Raw genomic sequence first — 20,646 nt, 5'->3', positions numbered from 1 at the left:
AAATATTTTGCAAAGCCCATGACAGAAAAAATCAAGAGTTTCCAAAGCCAAACGACTGGCTGCAGCACCAGACCTCTTGGTTTTGCCAATGCTTATTTTGACTTGTGTAATAGGGGTGGAGCAGACCAGGTTTGTTTCAAAACATAGGACATAAAGAACTTTGCGCCACGACAAAATATTTACATAAGGAATGGAACCAATGCATTTTCTTTACTTCTAAAAACAGAGTTTAAAACAGAGTTTGGGAAAAGACAGTTTGCCCTTTCGCTTTTTAAGATAGCAGCACAAATGTTACACAACGACTTTGCTTTACTTTTTTTTTTTTTTTTTCCTTTGCTGTATTTTTTATTTCACTACTTTTGGGAAGGCAAGAAAATGCAGTATTGTATTATAATCCCAGTTTTACCATGGGGCTGGTTAGCTCTACCTCAACAGCAGTGTCGGCTACTGCCAATCTAAAGTAGTAGGGCAGCATGGGGGAGGGGGTTTGGGGAATAAAAATAAAATAAAACAACTTAGCTGCCGCTCCCGCTGACACTGCCAGCCGCCTCATTTCTCCTCTTGTCTCTGCAGTCGATTGGCCACAAAGCGCAGGCTCCCCACCCAATCCAGACGCTGCTCTTATGCTATACCTAGCATGCAAGAAGTGCCACTATTGGCCTGAGCAGGCTGGTCTGATGCTTGTTCAGGCACAGTGAGACTATGCCTTTTCTCCACCCGGCTGTGCAACACAGCTGGGTTGGAGAAACATAGGTGCGCTTGTCGGTTTGACTGTCCTAAAACGACTGGCCAAACCGACATGCATACTTACAGTGCCCACCACTCCTCCTCCCTGCCATGTCCCAGCCCGGCTATGCCCTAGACTCCTTCGACATTGCGGCTCAGACAGTCATAAATAAACTGATAATACCATTGTTTTATTATCATTTTATTTTTCATCCGCTGGCACTGAGCAGTGGGGCGGGGCTCCTCCACCATTACGGAAGAGCTGCCCCTGCTTAACAGCACTATTTCTACTGTAGTCTGATGCCACTTTTCCTACATCTAGGTCTCCAAAATCATTTTGCTAGTCCTGAGTCTTGTCTTTCCTTCCTAGTCTTCTTCTATGTCCGTTTCAATGAAGTACTACCTGGGCGCCATTTTGGGTACCTGGACAAATCCATAGCACCTCCTGTGATTTTATAAATTTGAAAACTGATCTTTGAAAAGTAAGAAAGTATTTAGATTTTGCCTGTTTAAGTTTTTTGTGGTTGAACCTGTTGCCATTCACTGTTCTTAATATGACTGCATCAGGTTTTCAGCAAACATTGCTTAGAAAATCTAAATTGGCCTGCTGGCACGTTGACTAGATTTTTGGTGTTGCTTCATGAAAAGTCATGTGATAGGTGAAAGGGCATTCCAGTGACGTTCAGGGGTTGTTTGTTTGGATTTCTTGATGTTTTAAAGTGGTCTCCAAGGCTATGACTTATGAATCATAACATCTACGACACTGTAAAGAAAGGTTTATAAGCACAATGATGCTCGTGAAACATGGTATGGGATGGGTGCTTGAATGGCTCTCAGCCTGTAGGCACAGTCATTGGAATAAGGTCAAGGTCGAGAAGCAATCATCACTGGGCGTGATTTGCAGCAGTAGAGTCTCTAGAAGTGATTTTTGGGAGGGCCACACACTGGGCCACAAATAAAACAGATGTGGCCAAACGGCTACTGCGGTCGACCTTGAAGCTGGGGAATCGGGTTCGAGTCTCGGCAGGGAAGCTCAACATCCTGTGATTCTGGGCAAACCACTTAATCTCCCCATGTCTACCAAAAAACAAAATTCATGCCCAGCGTCGTGATTGGTCTGAGAGTCCTGTTTCGACCCTCAGGCAGTGCCTGGGGAGGCTGGGCATTGTTCTCCACGGGGCTGTGCAACACAGCCCAATGGAGAACATGCCAAGTGCGCATGATGGTTTGGCCGACCCTTCAGGGCCGGCCAAACCGTCATGTATACTTATAGGAGTGCAAACTACTCCTCCTCACAGACCCAAGCCCCGCCCTGACTCCTGCATAGAAAAATAAAATAATAACGTCCTGTTATTATCCTTTTTTAAAAACGTTTTTGCACTGCTGAAATAGCAGTGAGGCGACGCACATCCGCCTTAGCGGAGGAGCCGCCACTGCATCTGGAGCTCATGTAAAGCGCGCTGATACCTTTGAGTCGAGTTCACGCTATATAAAACTCCCTCAAACCAATACATTCTAAAGTGTGTGCACACATGTGTGTGAATGCGTATAGATGTATTTTTGCTTAAAAGCGTTATATCTGACTTTGCATGGATGTGTGTACATATCTGTACACATGTATATATGAACTCTCATATAGAGACATACATTGAAATTCAGGTTTAAAGATAGATGGACAAACACATTTGCATGGCAAGATGCAGTGCCATCTTTTTTTCTGTGTTGGCTCTCTGCATCCATGGTGGGGCACAAGGAGGGTCAGGACAAATAGAGCTGGGACACGGGCCCCATCTGACCCCCTCTAGTGATGTCAATGATTTGCACATGCAAATTAATTTAATGGAATGAAATAATAATAATAATATTAGGTCAAATAAATATAATGCAGATGAGTGTCCATGGACTTCTATTAGGAGTCGCCAGAGGCACGAGCTGCTAGCCCTTGCCACTGGCACTGCTCTTGCAAATCCAATTCAGAAAACCTTAGATGACATCTGAAGTGTGCCTCAAATAATACCGTAAGTTGTGAGGACTCCAAATTATAAATGAAGTGGTAACATGTAAAAAGGCTGCCTTTTTCTTTTCCTGGTGAACAATATTGAGCACGATAGACAGACGTGGGTTCTTTTCCATTTTGCAAATTTGGAATAATGGGCCACATGCATCAAACTTAGGAATTGCGATTCCTAAATTGCGATTTTTAAGAAATTGCAATTTAGGAATCGCAATTCCTTATGCATGTAGGAATTGCAAAGAAAATGTGCGATTCCTACATATTCCTTATTTGTGAATCGCAAATTGTGAATTGCAAATAAGGAATGGCTTCCCATTCATTCCTATGGGCCTAGAGGCCCATAGGAATCAATGGGAATTGCATGCGCAATTTGCGAGAACCAAATAGGTACTCGCAAATTGCGCATGCAATTTCGATTTGCAAGGGTGCCAAAAGGACACTCTGATGCACCCCTGAAAGTGCAATTAAAAACAAGTTGAACACAAACATGCCGCTAGGGCATGTTTGTGTGCAACATAGTACTGTGAAAAATTGTGCATTTTTCTAAGTTTTCGCAAATTACCATCAACTTTAAGTTGACGGTAATTTGTATTTCTTAAAAGCGAAATCGCAAATTTTGTTGTTGTTGCATTGCATTTAGGGAATCGCAGATTGCGATTCCCTAAATGCAATCGCAAATTTTGCGATTACTTAAATGGCAATTTTTGCATTTGGGATTATGCATCCAAATGCAAAAAGTGTGGTTGCAAAGGGGCAGATTCTGTGAATCTGTCCCTTTGCGACCGCAAAAACCAATGATGTATGTGCCCCTATGTTACATTGTTAAAGAATTACATATATTGCACACAGGGACGAGTTTAGGCCGGTGCGACGAACCGGTGCAGTCCCACCTTGTGCAGACTTTGGCGGGGGAGCTGTGTTTAAAAATAACTATTGGTTTAAAAGCATGTGAACTTCCTTGTGCCTCCAGCAGTTTTCAGGCAACAATAAAAATGTCAAGATGTGATGATTAATGTTCCAACTGTTGAGAGATCGGAATTTTGGCTGGTGGCAGTTTTGACTCATCATATAGTAGGGCAGGGGGTTAATGTGCCTGCTGCAAAGAACGTGTACCCCGGAGATCACAGAACTGAGGGTGTGTGAACTATGAGTAGTATTATAGAAAAATTAAATGTATGTCAGAGAGAGGTTATAGAGAGGTGAGGTGCACTGTTGGAGAGTGGTAGAGAGGAAATTAGTTGAGAAGGAGGTCATGGGGCGCCAAAAAACGCTGTAAAAGCACTAAAGCCGTCCCTGATTGCACATTTTACGCTAAAATGCAATTAATGTTGCAAGTTTAGCTTGGTTTTCGTGACAGTGACGTTCTGTTGGTTAGCTTGTATTAAAGTTACACTTATCAACATTTGGAAGAATGACCTCCAGACATATGTATAAACTGACTTTATATGTTTCAGAGGCACAGGCAAAGAAGGCACTGATAGAGCCGGCTGTGTTCTGCACAGGATCTTGCACTGATGACTGTGAATGTTTGTGAAGTACATTGTTTAATACTGTTTTTCTTTAATTTTTTTTTTAAAGTGAGTGGTGTGTGAGAGTCTATTATGGACATTTTGCGGAGAGATTTTATGTTAATATTTTATGCAGCACCCATTAAAAGAGTGTCTCATAGATCAAAACTGGACCTCACATATGAGAAATGGAAGGATGTCGCAAAGATTAGTTGGAGTAATATTACTATATTAGTGAGCTGCTGCTGTGTTACAATATTGAAAACACACATCACTATCCCTAAACATTAAATGTAAACACTTTTAGAATTTGGACGAGTGTGCCTGTGCATTGTGAGTGACCTGGCTAAAGAGGGCATGAAAGAGCTGACATTGGATCATGAAGTCAAAGCTGTTCCAAACAGGGCCCCCAAAATAAATTTGGCCCAGGACCCACTAAATGATTAAGATGTTCATGATATGTTTGATCAGAAAGTTGAACATGGATGTAATAAGCAGCCATTTTACTCAGTTGAAAAGGGAGTTATATTTGAAATACACAAGATCAGGACTCTGTACGACAACTTTGACAAACACAACCAAGGCACTGACACAACACCAGCCACCAACAACGCCACCCAGCCGACCATCACCACCTGGACCCCTGTCACCAGAGAAGGCACTACATCAACCATGAGGAGCATACACTCAGGAGCTCTCACAGACCCTGCCCACAGCACAACTTCCACAGAGCCGCCTCCGCCATAGCTCCTGAACTACTACATACAATTAACTACACCCTCGAAACAGTCATATTCCTCGGCTACTGAAAATGCACAGAAGTCAAACCCCTCCTCAAGAAGCCCTCCGCAGACCTGACGGACCTCAAGAACTACAGACACATCACTCTCCGCCACTGTGCCGCCAAAGTCACGAGAAGATCGTCAACAACCAGCTCACGAACTTCATAGAATCCAATGCGATCCTCAACAATTCTCAACCCGGATACCACAGCAACCACAGCACCGAGACCTCCCTCCTAGTCGCCATGAACGACATCCGAACTCTCCTCAAACAAGGCCACACAGCAGGCCTCATTCTACTAAACCTCTCAGCAGCCTTCAATGTCATCTCCCACCACACTCTAGTCCCCAGACTCCACGACGCCGGCATACAAGGAACTGCCCTAGACTGGATCCGCTCCTTCCACGCCGGCTGAACTCAAAGAATTAGACTCCCTCCCTCCCTTCCTCTCTGAACCCACAGATGCGAAGTACCCTAAGGAACCTCACTCAGCCCCAAGCCCTTCAACATCTTCATGGCCCCTCTTGCAACCATTGTCAGAAATCACGGACTCAGCATACAATCCTAAGCAGATGACACCCAGCTCATCCTCTCGATCACTAAGGAACCCGGCATCACCAGACACAGTTTCCAGGAAGAAATGAAGGACGGTGCATCCTGGATAAGCAGCAGCTGCCTGAAGCTCGACTCGGAGAAAACGGAAGTCCTCATCCTCGGATCTACCCCCTCCACGTGGGATGACACCTGGTGGCTCCCCACCCTTGGCAACCCTCCCACACCCACGGATCATGCCCGCAACCTCGGCATCATGCTCGACTCCTCCCTCACCACGAACCGACAGATCAATGCTGTATCTTCCACGTGCTTCAACACCCTCCGCATACTCCGCAAGACCTTCAATTTGATCCCCCCGAATCCAGAAAGACCGTCACCCATTCACTCATTACCAGCAGATTGGACTACGCGAATGCCCTCTATCAACAAATCTCGGCTCGACAAACTCCAGACAATCCAGAACGCTCCAGCCAGACTCATCCTCAGCATCCTACGACAAGACCACATCACCCAGCACCTACGAGACCTCAACTGGCTCCCCGTCAAAAAGAGAGTGACTTTCAAGCTGCTCAATCATGCCTATGAATCCCTCCACAACACCGGGCCCCAATACCTCAACAAAAGAATCTCCTTCTATGCCCCCAGGTAAAACCTCCGCTCCGTCAACCTTGCCCTGGCCAAAATCCCTCACATTCAAAGAGCCAGAACGGGAGGGAGAGCCTTCTCCTACATCACGGCCAAGACCTGGATTGAACTCCCCCTCACCATCAGGCAACCCCCACACTGCAAGCATTCAGGAAGATCCTCAAGACCTGACTCTTCGGCTGAATTAGAGCTGCATGAATTACCCTCCTCCCCCAGGGCCTTAAGACCCTCACAGATGAGTAGTGCGCTTTATAAATCCCTGATTGATTAATTGATATTATGATCCTTCGGCTGCCAACCAGCTCTTTTGACCGCGTTCTCCAATGAAACATAAGCACCTAACTTGGATCGAGTAATGGACTCTGGTCTTTTTTTAACCTAAAAGCTGTCTTGCTTCACCCATGTACTAATTTCCAATACAATATGGTCTTTGAGAGGACTTTGTCTCACACATTCTCAAATAAGGTCTTTTTTTTACAGTGTTCTCTATGTACATATATTTTAGAATGTTTTACCAGAGACATAATGACATATTGACCAGGAACACATACATACGGTGTAAGTGGTCATAGCTTAAATCAGTCCATGGAGTATTCTCAACTAAAGATCACATGATGCTGCTTCAGCAATGGTATTAGGATAAAATGTCACGATTTGTCCTCCTGTGATATCATTAGGTTTATAAGTCACCTGAGGTCACTTCCTGTGATGTCCTCATAGGTTTATGAGGTCACATCCACTATCCCTGTAATTTTGTTGATTGACGGCCACGACTGTATCGCTGTGTTACAACTACAGAAAATCTTGACTCTAATTTAAATTTCCATACTGCCCCCACTCACAATCATATAAGTGTGGCATATCCTCTATGTAACTCAGGTCTTGATGTAGGTTGTATGTCCAAAGATCTAAACCTAATGATATCACAGGAGGACAAATCGTGACATTTTATCCTAATACCATTGCTGAAGCAATCCCAGGGCTGGTATCCCTTCCTATCTAGCATCTGAGGTGATCCGAGCTGTATTTAAGTACTGACATAATTCCTGATCTGCTGTGAGTTCATTGACTTTGGTTGTTCCGATCCCAATCATCGGTCCTTGAACTTTCTGGGTGCTCTTTAATGCTAGGGGTCTGTTTGAGTTCATCACATTTGCTCAGAACCTAAGGGACTCCAAGAACCAGGATTCTGGTTCCCTCAGGCTTGTGGCTTCCCCCAGAGGATGCTGTCCTGGGCTGTCTGTCTCCATTGTGCCTCAAGGTTGATTTTTCTGTTCTGAGGTCAACCTCTTCCTTTCCTTCCTCATGTGAGGATGAGGCTTGTAAGTATTTATGAATCCTGTGGTGCTAACATTATAGTCATAGTTATACAATGCAAAAGGAAAACCCCTGAGATTCCATCTTCAGTCTGTGAAACTAAACAGAAAATAATTAACTCTTTGTCTGGAATCTTCAATGAAATAACGGAATTGGTTTGCAAAATGAAAAATCTAAGCGTTAATGACTCGTCTGTGATACATAACAGCATATTTACAAGAAAATGCTGGAGTGCAGAGCTGAGCCAAATTTGGCAGTACCACGCTCTGACATTTTCAAAACACAGAGATGCTCCATATTTACAAGAATAAGGCACACCCCTGTGTTTCTCCTAGCACTAGTGGATAAGAAACTGTCTAGTGCCAGTGCAGGCATCCTGCTGCCATGTTGCAAGGGTTCCTGCACTGAAGGGATGATTGCTTATGTGCAGGAAGGCACACCATCAATAATGGTGATTTGCATCTTCTAGGTGTGCGTCAAAAACAAAAATGGAACTTGTAAATATGCCCCTTAGAGTTTAGTAAAGAAAGTAAAGAAAAGTGTTTCACCCATGCACAGTACTTCACAGTCTGATTTAATATGCATGCCCTTATCTTATGTATCACAAATCACAAAATCATTTTGTTTTGTTGTAAACTCTCGACTGATCAGTCACATCCCTCAGTATGATACTGCACATTCTTCGACAGGATTAGTCTTATTACCAGAGATCACTATTGAATAAACTACAACATCAGGCAGTTCTGTGGGTTTCCAATGCTTAGACTAGGTCAGGGAATGGCAAAGTACGTAAAATTCATCTTTTCAGGATCTATTCCCCACCTTCCATGAAAACCTACTGATGTGTCTTCACGTCACTCTGATACTTTTGAAATGCCATCCCCCTTGACCCCAAGGCTAGGGATGTGCAAAGTTGTGAAAACTGTGTACTTGCTACTTCATAATTTTTACTTATAGTTTCTGAACTTCATTAAGTGTGAAGCTTATGACGATTACAAAATAAGGGCAACTCTGCCTCCCTTTGTGGCAACAGGAAACCATTCCCACTTCCACAAGGAGCAGGTGCCACTTGAATGTCACCCCATCAGTGGCCTGCAGTACATCCCTATTATCACCACTTACACCTTACATTGTCCCCCGACAAATTAACCCTCTCCTCCCTTCCTACCAAGGACTTTACGGGTGAGAGCCCTTGCACAATATCCTGAACATCCAGCGCCTTAGCAACCACCATTTCCTATTCCATTTCCTTGGGCACCTTTTGGTGGTTCTTGGCTGTTTTCGTGTTGCAGGACGATTCGCCTTTAAGGGCAGGACATCTTGCAACTGTAAAAGATTACATTTTGCGGACCGCAAGTGGAAAGACTTGGTGAAGTCACAGGACTTTGCCCTCCTTTGCCAAAGAATAGTTGATCAATTCACCTATCTGCAGGGGCATAGGTTTCACCTTCCCCAGCCCCTACCCATCCACCCACCATAGCTGATACCTCTATGAAAAATCCCAAACATAATCTCATCCATCTTTAAGTTTTTCCAGTCGAAGTGAACCCCGATGAGGTCACACCCAATAATCTTCTATCAAGAACTACCATTGTGGCAAGGAGTTTTTTCTACCCTATGTGAGATTTCCTTCTAACTTAGAAACTCTTCAAGAGACGCTTGCCATATTTCTTGTGTACAGTAAGTCTAGGCTGCAACCGTGGCTATATGGATGAGCTGCTCTTACCATGGGCAATTAAGAAGGTAACCTGATCAACTTCCACAGTGTCCATCCAGTTCCTGTGAGATTTTGAGGAACTCCTCCCTGTATTAACTGAGCCATGAATAGTAATGAATATTTCTTTCCTGGACAAACCCCTTTCTATGCAGCATCTGAGGTGATTTGAGCTGCATTAAGTGCATCTGGAATCAACAATGACTCGGCTGTTTTATTCTCGGGGCAACCTACCCAAAAGATGTGTGAAGTGTCAAATTTTTTCACTTTACCACACTTTTTAGCAAAACAAATTGTGCAAAAAGAGGTTATTTGCACGTCTTTTCCACCACAAAGCCTAGTTTTATAAGTTCCACTATTTACACCAACCATCATCTGAAGATGGACGGCCCATCTACTCTTTCCTTCTTCATAGCCTTCTGCTATTCCTGGCATTTGCGTTCCATGCACAGAATTTCTGGTTCAGATCAATAATAAATGAAGAGATTTAAATCTATTCTTTAGGTGCTAACCCAGGATCTAGAAGTTATCGCTTTAAAATGCTCACCTGCTCTTAAATTTCCTCTTGTGCGTTTTGGACTCCATGTGTAGGCTGTGCTGTCTTTTCTCAGACTGCTCCTCCTCGCTGCGATGCTCCAGGCTTCTGGTCTCCATGCTGACCAAGATACTTTATCTGAAACAAAAGGGTAGATAATGAAAATCGGTTGACATTATCGAATTGCACTCAGAACATTTTCTTATATAGATATTTTACCCAAATGCAATTAGTATTCGTCTCGGGAACCTAATTCCACCAACAAAGAATTAGCTCTATTCACCAACAACAAGCAATCACAAGTACAAAGACCACAGCACAAAATACACTCCCTAGACTAGTGACAATAGTCAAGTGATGTGTCAGATGAGTTTTCCACCCATGAGGCACATTATTCCATATGCCCCTGAGATACCGCTCCTGGAGTGACCCGGTGCTCAGGATTCCCTGCGCTGTGGGACTTCATGACCCACATCACTCACTGCATGGGACTTAACACCTGGGAGCCTGGTGCCCTTGGTATCTAGAAGTGGACTAAATGCAGCACGGTAGCAGGTAGGACCACTGACCTCGCCCTCTTGCTGGTTAAATGGGCTAAACGCTAAAGTGGCGGATGCATTGTCCCGCCGGGTACATCTTGGTGGCACACCCTGCACTGGGCTGAAGCTGAGAGGACTGCAATGTGCAGAGAAGAGGCGTGAGGCCTCTTCAAACATCCCATCTCTATGGAATGTGACGCTATGTTGATCCACCCTCAAAGCACTCTCAAAGATGACTCCCACCCCCATGAGAGCAATGGCCACCATATTAAGTGTGCATGGCTCATGCCTTTGCTCCTTGTGGTCACTCCCCTTTTGCTGGTACGCCGGTGCCTGCTCCTGTGCACATTTAACACCACATCCCTCTGCTTTTCCCTCACATAAACCCTACCGTCTCATCTGTGCTGCATCCATCGCTCGCCATAGCAGCCGCACAACAATTGTACATCTCCTTGTGCTTGCGCATTGCCAGACAATTCAACCTTGTTCACCCTTCTTTCTACTTTTTGAGAAACACTCCCAGTATATTTTTCCTATCGTGGCGAAATGACAGATTAAATGTTATTTACTGTACACAGTAAACTTAATCTTCTAGAATGCCACGCGGATACTGTCTGTAATGTTCTCTTTTTAAATATTTTATAAAAGTCTTTGCAAAAAAACACCAGCAATAACCAGTTCAAGTCTAAATTAGAGACATGAATCTGGCTATAGTCAGAGCCCAGATTTCGACCAGCTCAAAGTCACTTGACACCAACCACACCCCCAAGAAACACTTAGCCATGAAGAACTAACTCTCTCCAGTACTAAAAGTGAAACTAACAGCGAGTTAGTTGGGTATTTTAGGAACTTTGCAACTGGACCCATTCCTTCATTCTTACATTTTTCCAGAAACATCAGAGAACAAACCTGGATATCTAAATGTTTCTAAACGAGTGTCTGTTCTGAAGTTTCATTTTATATCTCCCTGTGAGCAGCCAATCTCAAACACAATTTCAGTTTTAGCAAGACAAATAAAAGGATCTTTCAGTATGAAGTGTTATACTAAGGGCATTGACGTGACTGTCCTGTCACTAGTGATGTGAGGTGATCTAGAGTCTCAGATATCAATTAGAGGTGGCCAGAAGTGGCCTCGGATAGATGCCCTGTGACACCTCTGCTCTCAAAGGATATGAAGGCAGGGGTGGGTCAGAGACCTGTTTCCTTTCAGCAGGCTGTGCTCCTTCACTCGGCAGCAAATGGGAGTTTGTTGAAGGGCTTGGGATGGAACACAAGGGCAGTCATGGTCACGGGATGTCATGAGTTCCCAAAGGACACACTCTGTTCCTTCTGCTAATCCTGGCAATGTGCTGCATCAGCTTTCATGTCTACAGTAATGATGCCTGTTCTGTCCCACTGTGGGAATCCACTGTAAATGTTACTGTTGCTAAAACAAAATCACAAACTTGTGACAGTGACTCAATGGCTGACCTTTTGCATCACACAACATTCATACCGAGCTTAAGGCTCTCTTGCTCTCAAATGGTGTTGATACATAGGAATTGCACCCTGAAACCGTACAGCACTGTGCAGACCTACCCTCAGTACTTCCGCTTCCTGGTCTACAACTGTTGGGCACTTTGTAGTAATCCAATTAAAATGCATAGGGTTAGAAGCGATGTCTAACATGTACTTCTGAAGAACACATTCAATCAGGACTGACCCATCTCCTCACTACCTGTTTGTCCTTTCCACCTTTTTCATACTATAGTAATACAAACTTTACTCAACGTCCCCACACACCATCAGCGTCTAGAGAGCAGCCCACTCAGCCTTGATGTGCTCCAACCAAGGGAATCTGCCCCTGTGGCTAGCTCAGTACCTGTGCTGTCGAAACCTGACCCGCCAACCAAAACGAAAATCTCACCATGTGAGGAGGGAGCGGGGCCTTGGAGCGGGTGGGGAATGGTGTTTATTTAATTTATTTATAGAGTTTTATATAGCGCGAACGTGACGCATGGGTATCAGAGCGCTTCACAGTTACATGAGGTACAGTTTAGAGTACAGCGGGTATAGTAGCATTAATATATATAAGATTCAGGTACATGTCTTTCTTAGCAGTTTCAACAATAACAATTTTAGAAACTGTTTAGTGTACCTGGTGTAACAGTATTCCTATACAAATGATTCCGATGTGTCATTTCCGTAAGTTCTACATCAAAAAATTCCCGAGTAGTACTGTACAGTTAAAGAAGCTTTCTCAGCTTAACTGGTGATTTTATCTTTACATTCGATGTTGGCCTGTATAGGTGACACCTATATCGGCTCAGGCTGGCAACAGTCTTTGGTTAGTTTTGGTGTCTTTGTGGTTAATCTGTGCAGGATGTATCCATATCTGACCGGACTATGCGACGTTTGGCTATTACTCACGATGCTAATGATGAACAGCCTTGCCTAAGGAAGGAACTGGTGTAGCTTGGTCAATAAACCAGAGGGGTGTGAACTTCAGATTTTTTGACAATTACGCTGGCATTGCATGTTAATTATTATATGAGAAGGGCCAGTGGAAAGGAAATGAACTGTGGGTTGTGAGGGGTACTTAAAACAGTATTGTGTATAGTACCCATGTAGTAAGACCTTTGAAACAGACAATAGCGTATGTGTGTGTGTGTTTTTGTTTGAGTGAGAATTTAAAAGTCCCAGGTGAAATCTGACAGACACCTTATCAAACGCGACTGAAAACTCCTGTACCCAACTATTTATGAAATAATACATAAATGGAGGGGTAGCACCCCAAATACTCCCCTGAAGCTACGCCCCTGGGGGTGGGGCTTCGTGCCCAGTAGTACCGAAGTGGCACTTTTGCCTCTGCCCACCCACAAATGCCTTCTTCAAAAACAAGAAAAAAAGCTTGCTGATGATGATGCTTATGTCCTGGGTATTTTTACACCCTTGAATTCACTTCTGCAGTTCAAACCCTCCGAAAACGAGGTAATCCTGTTTACCGTGGTTTTCAGCTCGATTTCCCAGTATCCGTGCAATATTTGCTCTAGGGGGGATATTATCAACAGAATGCGATAAATATCGCTAAGCGCGTCTAGCGCATTTTTTTTATCGCCGTCTATCGCTGGTTCACATCGCATCAAGCGATGCGATAGCGGGTTTTAGCAGGAGAAATCCTGCAATAAACCCAGTGCGATAAAAAAAAGCTTGCTAATAGGCAAGCATGGTCATAACCTGACTATCCACCTCCCATGTAATGAATGGCTAAGTCATATTTCATTTAGGCATTAGGGAAATGCGATAAACGCGCTTAGTGCACGTTTTTTTATCGCGTCACTGGATTCGGGCCGCATTGGTAATTGGGCGATGTTGTGTTAGCGACCGTTTTCATGGACTTTAAGTCAGGAACGCCTACCTTGCATGTCATTAGCGATGACATGCAAGGCGTAATTGAAAACGGTCGCTAACATTATTAAGCAAGCGCTAAAGCAGTTTAGCGCGTGCTTGATAATAGTTCGATAGAATTATCGCCGCTTTTTGCCCGAAAACGGACGCTAAAAGTGGATAAGTCTATAGAAAGACCTTGATAATATGCCCCTCGATGACTATGTGAAGGGAGCTGATATCGTGTGTCACACGGTGGCACCATGTGAGTTGGCAGGTATGCAGCGCCTACCAAAAAGATGTACTGGAAAAAGCAATCATGTTGGCAGAGGCTTATGTGCAATGAAAGTGTTTTTTGCAGTTTTAGGTAGACACCCATCACAAGGATCATGTGTACATCAGCAATGCGTCGTTTCCTAACGTCGCCATTTAGTGACAGATACAACCATAAACACACATCCTTCACACACGCACACACACACAGACGCACTCCACACATCTCACACATGCATACATGCAAGCGCAAAGACACACACCCACACACACATTTATATAAATACACAAACACAAGTTTCAGTCACTCCAAGTTTCAAGCCAGCTTCAGAGTCCACCCTTGAGAACAGTGTTTCCGCATTGCTGATGATGCAATAGAGAACCGGACCTCTGTGTCATTCCTAGTGGTAGCAGGCGGAGCAAGGTGACTAGAAGGTGACAGTGAGGCACACCGAGTGACAGTGAAGGTTGGAAGGAAATGGGGTGTTCACATTTAGAGAGAAAGACTACCACTTCGGTTAAACTGCTATCTGATCATGAGAGGTTTACGTAGGATTTTGCCCCTTCTTCCTTCTCATGTACGAGGTACAGTGGTCCGATGTACAATTCTCAGTCGCCTGGACTACTGCAATGCCTTGCTGCTTGCCTCCCCTGCATATCTTATTCAGAGACTTCAACGGATCCAGGCAGCTGCCGCAAAACTTGCTCTTCTTAGACCGCGTTTTTCCTCCAGCACAAGGGCCTTGTCCGAACTACATTGGCTGCCCGTGCATCAGAGAATTTTGTTTAAATCTCTGTGTGTAGCTTCTAAGGCTCTTCATGGCTTTGGCCCTTTACCACTGCAAAATCTTTTTAGATGGTATACTCCCACACGCATGTTGCGCTCCTCTTCAGCTAGGTTGGCCTTGATTCCCAAAACAATGAGAGCCACCTTGGGTGGCCGTGCTTTCAGCTCTGCGGCTGCACGTTTATGGAATAGCCTTCCTGTTGAGTTACGACTGGTCCAGGATCTGACCCTTTTCCGCAGACAGCTGAAAACCTGGCTGTTCCCCAGAGCCTAATTCTCAGCCTCCCCTCCGTTTTCCTCCTTCACTCTGTCTTTAGCGCCAGGATGCCCGTAGGGTTGCAGTGCGCTCTACAAATTTAAATACAAATACAATACTTAGAGATTCAAGCCTCGTAATCTAATCTAGACTTGAAGATACACAGAAAGTACCTGGTTTGACTTTAGCGAGTGGGGCCTAGATTCACAAACAGTTAAGCACAGCAGCGCTGCATGACAAGCAGAAGTACTGCATTAAGTGAACAGTAAATTGAAATGAACGTTCTATCTGCAAAGAATTGTGCGTCAATGACGCTATCAGCCGTGCTCACTTCACAAAATGTTTTTATCATTTTATGTTAAATGTTGTACCTGGTGCAAAAGCGAACTAGCAGGATTTCATGACATTTGTACTCTAGGTACACCTTCCAGTACAAATGCATTTATGAGTACAATCTCCCAGGAATAAGCTACATATAATGTTTAATTTCGCAGACATTACGCATTACGCATGAGAACATCACATGATCCTCTACTCGCCCATTGTTTGAGCCCAGTTTTAAGTTATGTTATGTTATTCTTGATTTATACAGCGCACGGCTACTCCAAAGAGTGTCCCGGCACTACAGAAAACCACAGACAACCAACCAAAACGAAAAGACGCCCCTAGTCGCCGTCCTAGAAGAAAAAGAAGGAGACCTAAAGCTGAAAAAGCCACGTCTTCAGGTTTCGTCTGAAGGTCAGAAGGTTGGAGCTTTGACGTAGTAAGAGAGTGAGGCCATTCCAGAGACGAGAGGCCATAACCTGAAATGATCTTCCTCCAACCCACGAAAGCCTGAATCTTGGAATTAAGGTCAGGGACTGGGAGGAGGATCTTAAAGAGCGCTGAGGTGCGTAGGGCTGAAATCTTCCCTGTAAATACGGGGCCCGATCCCATGGAGAGCCTTAAAGACCAGAAAACAAAGCTTTAAAATAAATTCTTTTTTTCACTGGAAGCCAGTAGAGAGACGACAGCAGATGTGAGGTATGTGTTCTGGGCTTAGTTAAAAAAATTGCCCTGGCAGCCACATTCTGGATGATTTGTAGCTGACTCAGTAGATACTCGGGAAGATCCAAATACAGTGAATTAACATAATCAAGTCTTGACAACACCAATGCCTGGACCACTGTTTTACGATGTGATACTGGGAGAAGTGGAAGAAAATGTTTCAACATCTTCAAAATCCCAAAGCAGGTGCCAGCCACAGATTGGATTTGCGTCTTCATAGAAAGAGTAGAGTCCAATTTGACCCCCTGATTCTTCACAATCGTCACTTCCCACTTAAGTGATGGTAGGATTTCGTGCAAAGCCATTGCATTTATCATCAATGTGTTTGGTTCAACATGATTCCAATGCGTATGATGTTACATTTGTTTCTGCTCTAAATATATTTTGTTCAGGAAACTTAAATCGACTCTGCTGTTTGTTCCTGTTAGTGTTGCATGAGCGCCCACATAAATGCCACGTACGTCTGGGCCTGGAACTATTTTTTAGTCAGGTTACCCTGATATTTTTTTTAGAAGACCTTCTGGTCAGGATTCTGCTCTCACAGCGCACAGTTCCACCGTAAGTGCCCTGCTCAGTGTGGTATTGTGGGCCCCAGGCCCACATGCTACATAAATAACGCACACAGATGCATGCTTAGTATACTGGTAACTGGCCCAGGGCCCAGACCCTTTTATTAACAGGGTCACCTGACTGGTGACGCCTATGGTGGGTGGGTGTAAAGTATCTCTTACATCATCGGTGGAACACTAGAATGTATCCAGCCGGATAATACACTCAGCAGAGCCGCGGACGTCAGTTGGAGGCCCTGTGCTTCCTCACTTGGACTGCCTTGTTTCTCTTTTCCTCACTCTTTGTATTCCTGATTCAGTTTTCCCCTCTTTGTCCTTTATTTTTCTTTAACATTTTTCCTTGCTTTCTTTTCGCGCCATTTCTGCTCCCGCAGCTGCTGCCCCTGCGGGCCCTCCCGCCCGCGTGTTCCTGCTCCCGCACCCACCTCTCAGCTGTTTCCCACTCTCCCAAGCCCTACTTAACAGTGGCCGCTGCGCACTGGAATGAGCAAGACCCCTGACCTTCTGGCCAGGATTCTGCTCTCAAAGCGTACAGCTCCACCGTGTGTGTCCTGCTCAGCACTGCAGTGAACCTCGGTTCGAGGCCCTGTGCTTTCTCACTTGCACTGCCTTCTTTCTCTTTTCTTCACTCTTTGTATTCCTCATTCAGTTTTTCCCTCCTTGTCCTTTATTTTTCTTTCCCATTTTCCACGCTTTCTTTTTGTGCAGTTTCTGCTTCCGTGGCTGCTGCCCCCGTGGCTCCTCACGCACCGCACACGCCTCCCAGCTGTCCTGCCTTCTCCCCGACCCCTACTTAATGGCAGCCACTGCTCGCTTGAATAAGCATGACCCCTGAACTTCTGGTCAGGATTCTGCTCTCACAACGCACAGGTCCACCGTAAGTGCTCTGCTCAGCACCGCCGCGGACATCGGTTCGAGGCCCTGTGCTTTCTCACTTTGACTGCCTTCTTTCTATTTTCCTCCCTCTTTGTATTCCTCATTCAGTTTTTCACTCCTTGTACTTTATTTTAATTTTTCCCTGCTTTTACTTTGTGCCGTTTCGGCTCCCAGCACTGCTGCCCCTGGGGCTCCCGTGCCCTCCACCCAGCTGTCCTGTTCTCCCCCAACCACTAGTTAATGGCAGCTGCTGTGCGGCCACATGGCTGGCACATCAGAGGCGCGCCAAAGACAAGCCAGTCTGCGCCTATCCGCAACCCAACTGTGACCAGCGCCAAGAACCCTGGTCCCCCGACCAGCCAGCACTACAGCTCCTCGGCTCTCTACGCACTCAATGCCGGCAAGAACAACAACTGCAAGCTTCCCTAACCTCTCAACACCCACGGACCTTTCACCTGCCGACACTCCTTCCCCTTCCTCAAGACCCAGGACCCACCTCCACCCCCAGCAACAACTCCATCGCACCCCAAACCCTGCAATGAATCCTCCTAAACATCCCCTCCCGCCGCAGACACATGCAGAAATCTAGGACCTCCGTGACAGCACCTCCCCTGATGTTGCCTTCCTCACCAAAACCTGGACAAGCGCCGCCTCGGGACCAGACATCGCGATCGTCATCCCCAAAGGATACAAAATCACCTGGCAGGACTGCCCCAACAACCCGGGGGAGGCATCGCCATCACTCATAAAGCCAACCTTCGAGCACCTACACCGACGGGCCCACAGACCTAATGGAACACCTCCACTTCAAGATACAGACCAACCCATCCACCACCCTCCGGCACCCTCATCTACAGATCCCCCAGACCCCGCACACCTTTTTCCGACTCCATCACTGACATCATCACCATGCATGCCATCACCTCCAACGAATACGTCTTGCTGGGAGAACTCAACTTCCACCTCGACAACCATCAAGACCCCAAGCCCACCTCCTTCCTGGACAACCCCCACAACATTGTACTCAAACAGATTGTACCAGAGCCAACGCACTCAGCAGAAAACACCCTCGACCCCATCTTTACAGCAGGGAACTCCATCACCTTCAGTCACACCTCCGAACTCCCATGGACGGACCACCGCTGAATACACTTCACCTTCAAAACTAATATCTCCCACAGACGTCCACACCATCTCCAGCACAGGAATTGGAACAAGATCTCTCACGACCAGCTAGGCGCCGCCATCAGCAGCTCCGCTCCCACTGCCACAGACGATGACCCTACCACTGCTGCCCGCAACCTACACAACTGGATCATCGACTGCGCCAACACCATTGCCCCCCCTCAAGAAAGCTTCCAACCCTCACACCAAGAAAGCCAACTAGTTCTTCACCAAACTCTAGGACTATAGACGCACCTGCAGACTCCTCGAAAAGCTAAGGAGGAACTCCAAAACCCCAGCAGACGTCGACAACTTCTAATCAGCCACTGCCGCTCATCACAAACTCCTCATATTCTCAAGGAAGAAAGCCCTCCAGGACAGAATCTCCAACCACGCACACCACAGCAAGGAACTATTCAGCATCATCAAAGAGTTCACCCAACCCAACAGCGAAACTTCCGACATCCCACCCTCCCAGGACCTCTGCGACGGACTCAGCGTCTTCTTCCACCACAAAATCAAGACCATCTATGACAACTTTGACGACACCAGCCTCTAGGAGGAACCCTCTTCCACCATTCCATGCACCGAACAGCCGACACTGGACAGCTGTACCACCCTCAGCATAGAAGACACCCTAAAGACTATGAAGACCACCCACTCTGGGACCCCCACTGACCCCTGCCCCCACCGCATCTACCACAGAGCCGCAGACATCATCGCCTGAGCTTCAACAAATCATTAACCGCTTCTTTGAGACCGCCTCCTTCCCCGACAACTGGAAACACGCTCAGATCAACCCTCTCCTGAAAAAGCCCTTGGCAGACCCCACTGACCTCAAAAACTTATGAGCGATCTCCTTACTCCTGGATCCGGTGAAAGTCATGGAAAAAGCAGTCAACAGTCAACTCTTCACCTTCATAGACGGAAACAACAGCCTCGACTCCTCCCAATCAGGCTTCAGGAAGAACCGCAGAACCAAAACTGCCCTTCTCGCTGCGACAGATGACATCAGCTCCCTCCTTGATAGAGGAGAGACTGTGGCCCTCATCCTCCTGGGCCTCTCCACGGCCTTTGACACAGTCTCTCATCATACCCTAGCCCACAGACTCCATGACGTGGAAATCCAGAACAAGGCCCTCGAATGGATCCCCTCATTCCTCTCTGGCAGAACGCAACGGGTCAGACTCCCTCCCTTCCTCTTGGAACCCACACCGACCACCTGCACTCCCAAGGATCCTCCATCAGCCCAACCGTGTTCAACGTCTATATAGCCCCGCTCACATCTATCGTCAGATCACACGGACTCAACACAGTATTGTATGCAAACAACACCCAACTCATCCTCTCCCTATCCAACAAACCCAACATGTCTAAACATAACTATCAACATGGAATGGACGCTGTCGGCAGGTGCATGAAGAACAGCTGCCTACAACTCAACACAGACAAAACCGAGGTGCTCATCATGCGCCCACACCCCGACGCCTGGAATGACACCTGGTGGCTCCCCACCCTTGGGAACCCTCCCTCCCCCACGGACCACGCACGCAACCTCGGAATAATCTTGGACTCCGAACTCAAAATGGACCGCCGAATCAATGCCATCACCTCTTTCTGCTACCAAACCCTCCTCCTACTCCGAAAGACCTTCAACTGGATTCCCCTCGAACACAGGAAAACTGTCACCCATGCCCTAAACAACAGCAGACTGGACTACAGCAACGCACTCCACTCCGGGATCAACAAGAACCTCATCTGCAAACTCCAGAACGTCCAGAACGCTGTCGCCAGACTAGTCCTCAACCTACCACGCCACTGCCACATCAGCCAACACCTGCGTACACTACACTGGCTCCCTGTCGAGAAGAGAATCACCTTCAAGCTTCTCACCCACTGCTACAAGGCCCTTCACAACACCGTACCAGCCTACATTAACCACCGCCTCGCGTTCCACGCACCCCAAAGATCC

The 20,646-nt window shown here is 46.1% G+C and overlaps 1 protein-coding gene across 1 annotated transcript in view; it reads right to left on the bottom strand.

Moving 5' to 3' along the window:
• Window positions 1-20,646, bottom strand: part of MYOM3 (myomesin 3) — a 508,088-nt gene that overhangs the window by 433,692 nt on the left and 53,750 nt on the right. Inside the window, exon 2 of the mRNA XM_085647857.1 lies at window positions 9,810-9,935. Coding sequence (XP_085503983.1) covers window positions 9,810-9,916 — 107 coding nt within the window. The 5' untranslated portion in view covers window positions 9,917-9,935. The remainder of the gene's footprint in view (window positions 1-9,809; window positions 9,936-20,646) is intronic.

Source organism: Triturus cristatus, chromosome 3_2, assembly GCF_964204655.1.
Source record: "Triturus cristatus chromosome 3_2, aTriCri1.1, whole genome shotgun sequence".
In the NCBI taxonomy this organism is placed as follows: domain Eukaryota; kingdom Metazoa; phylum Chordata; class Amphibia; order Caudata; family Salamandridae; genus Triturus; species Triturus cristatus.
This window is presented reverse-complemented; position numbering and strand designations above follow the sequence as displayed.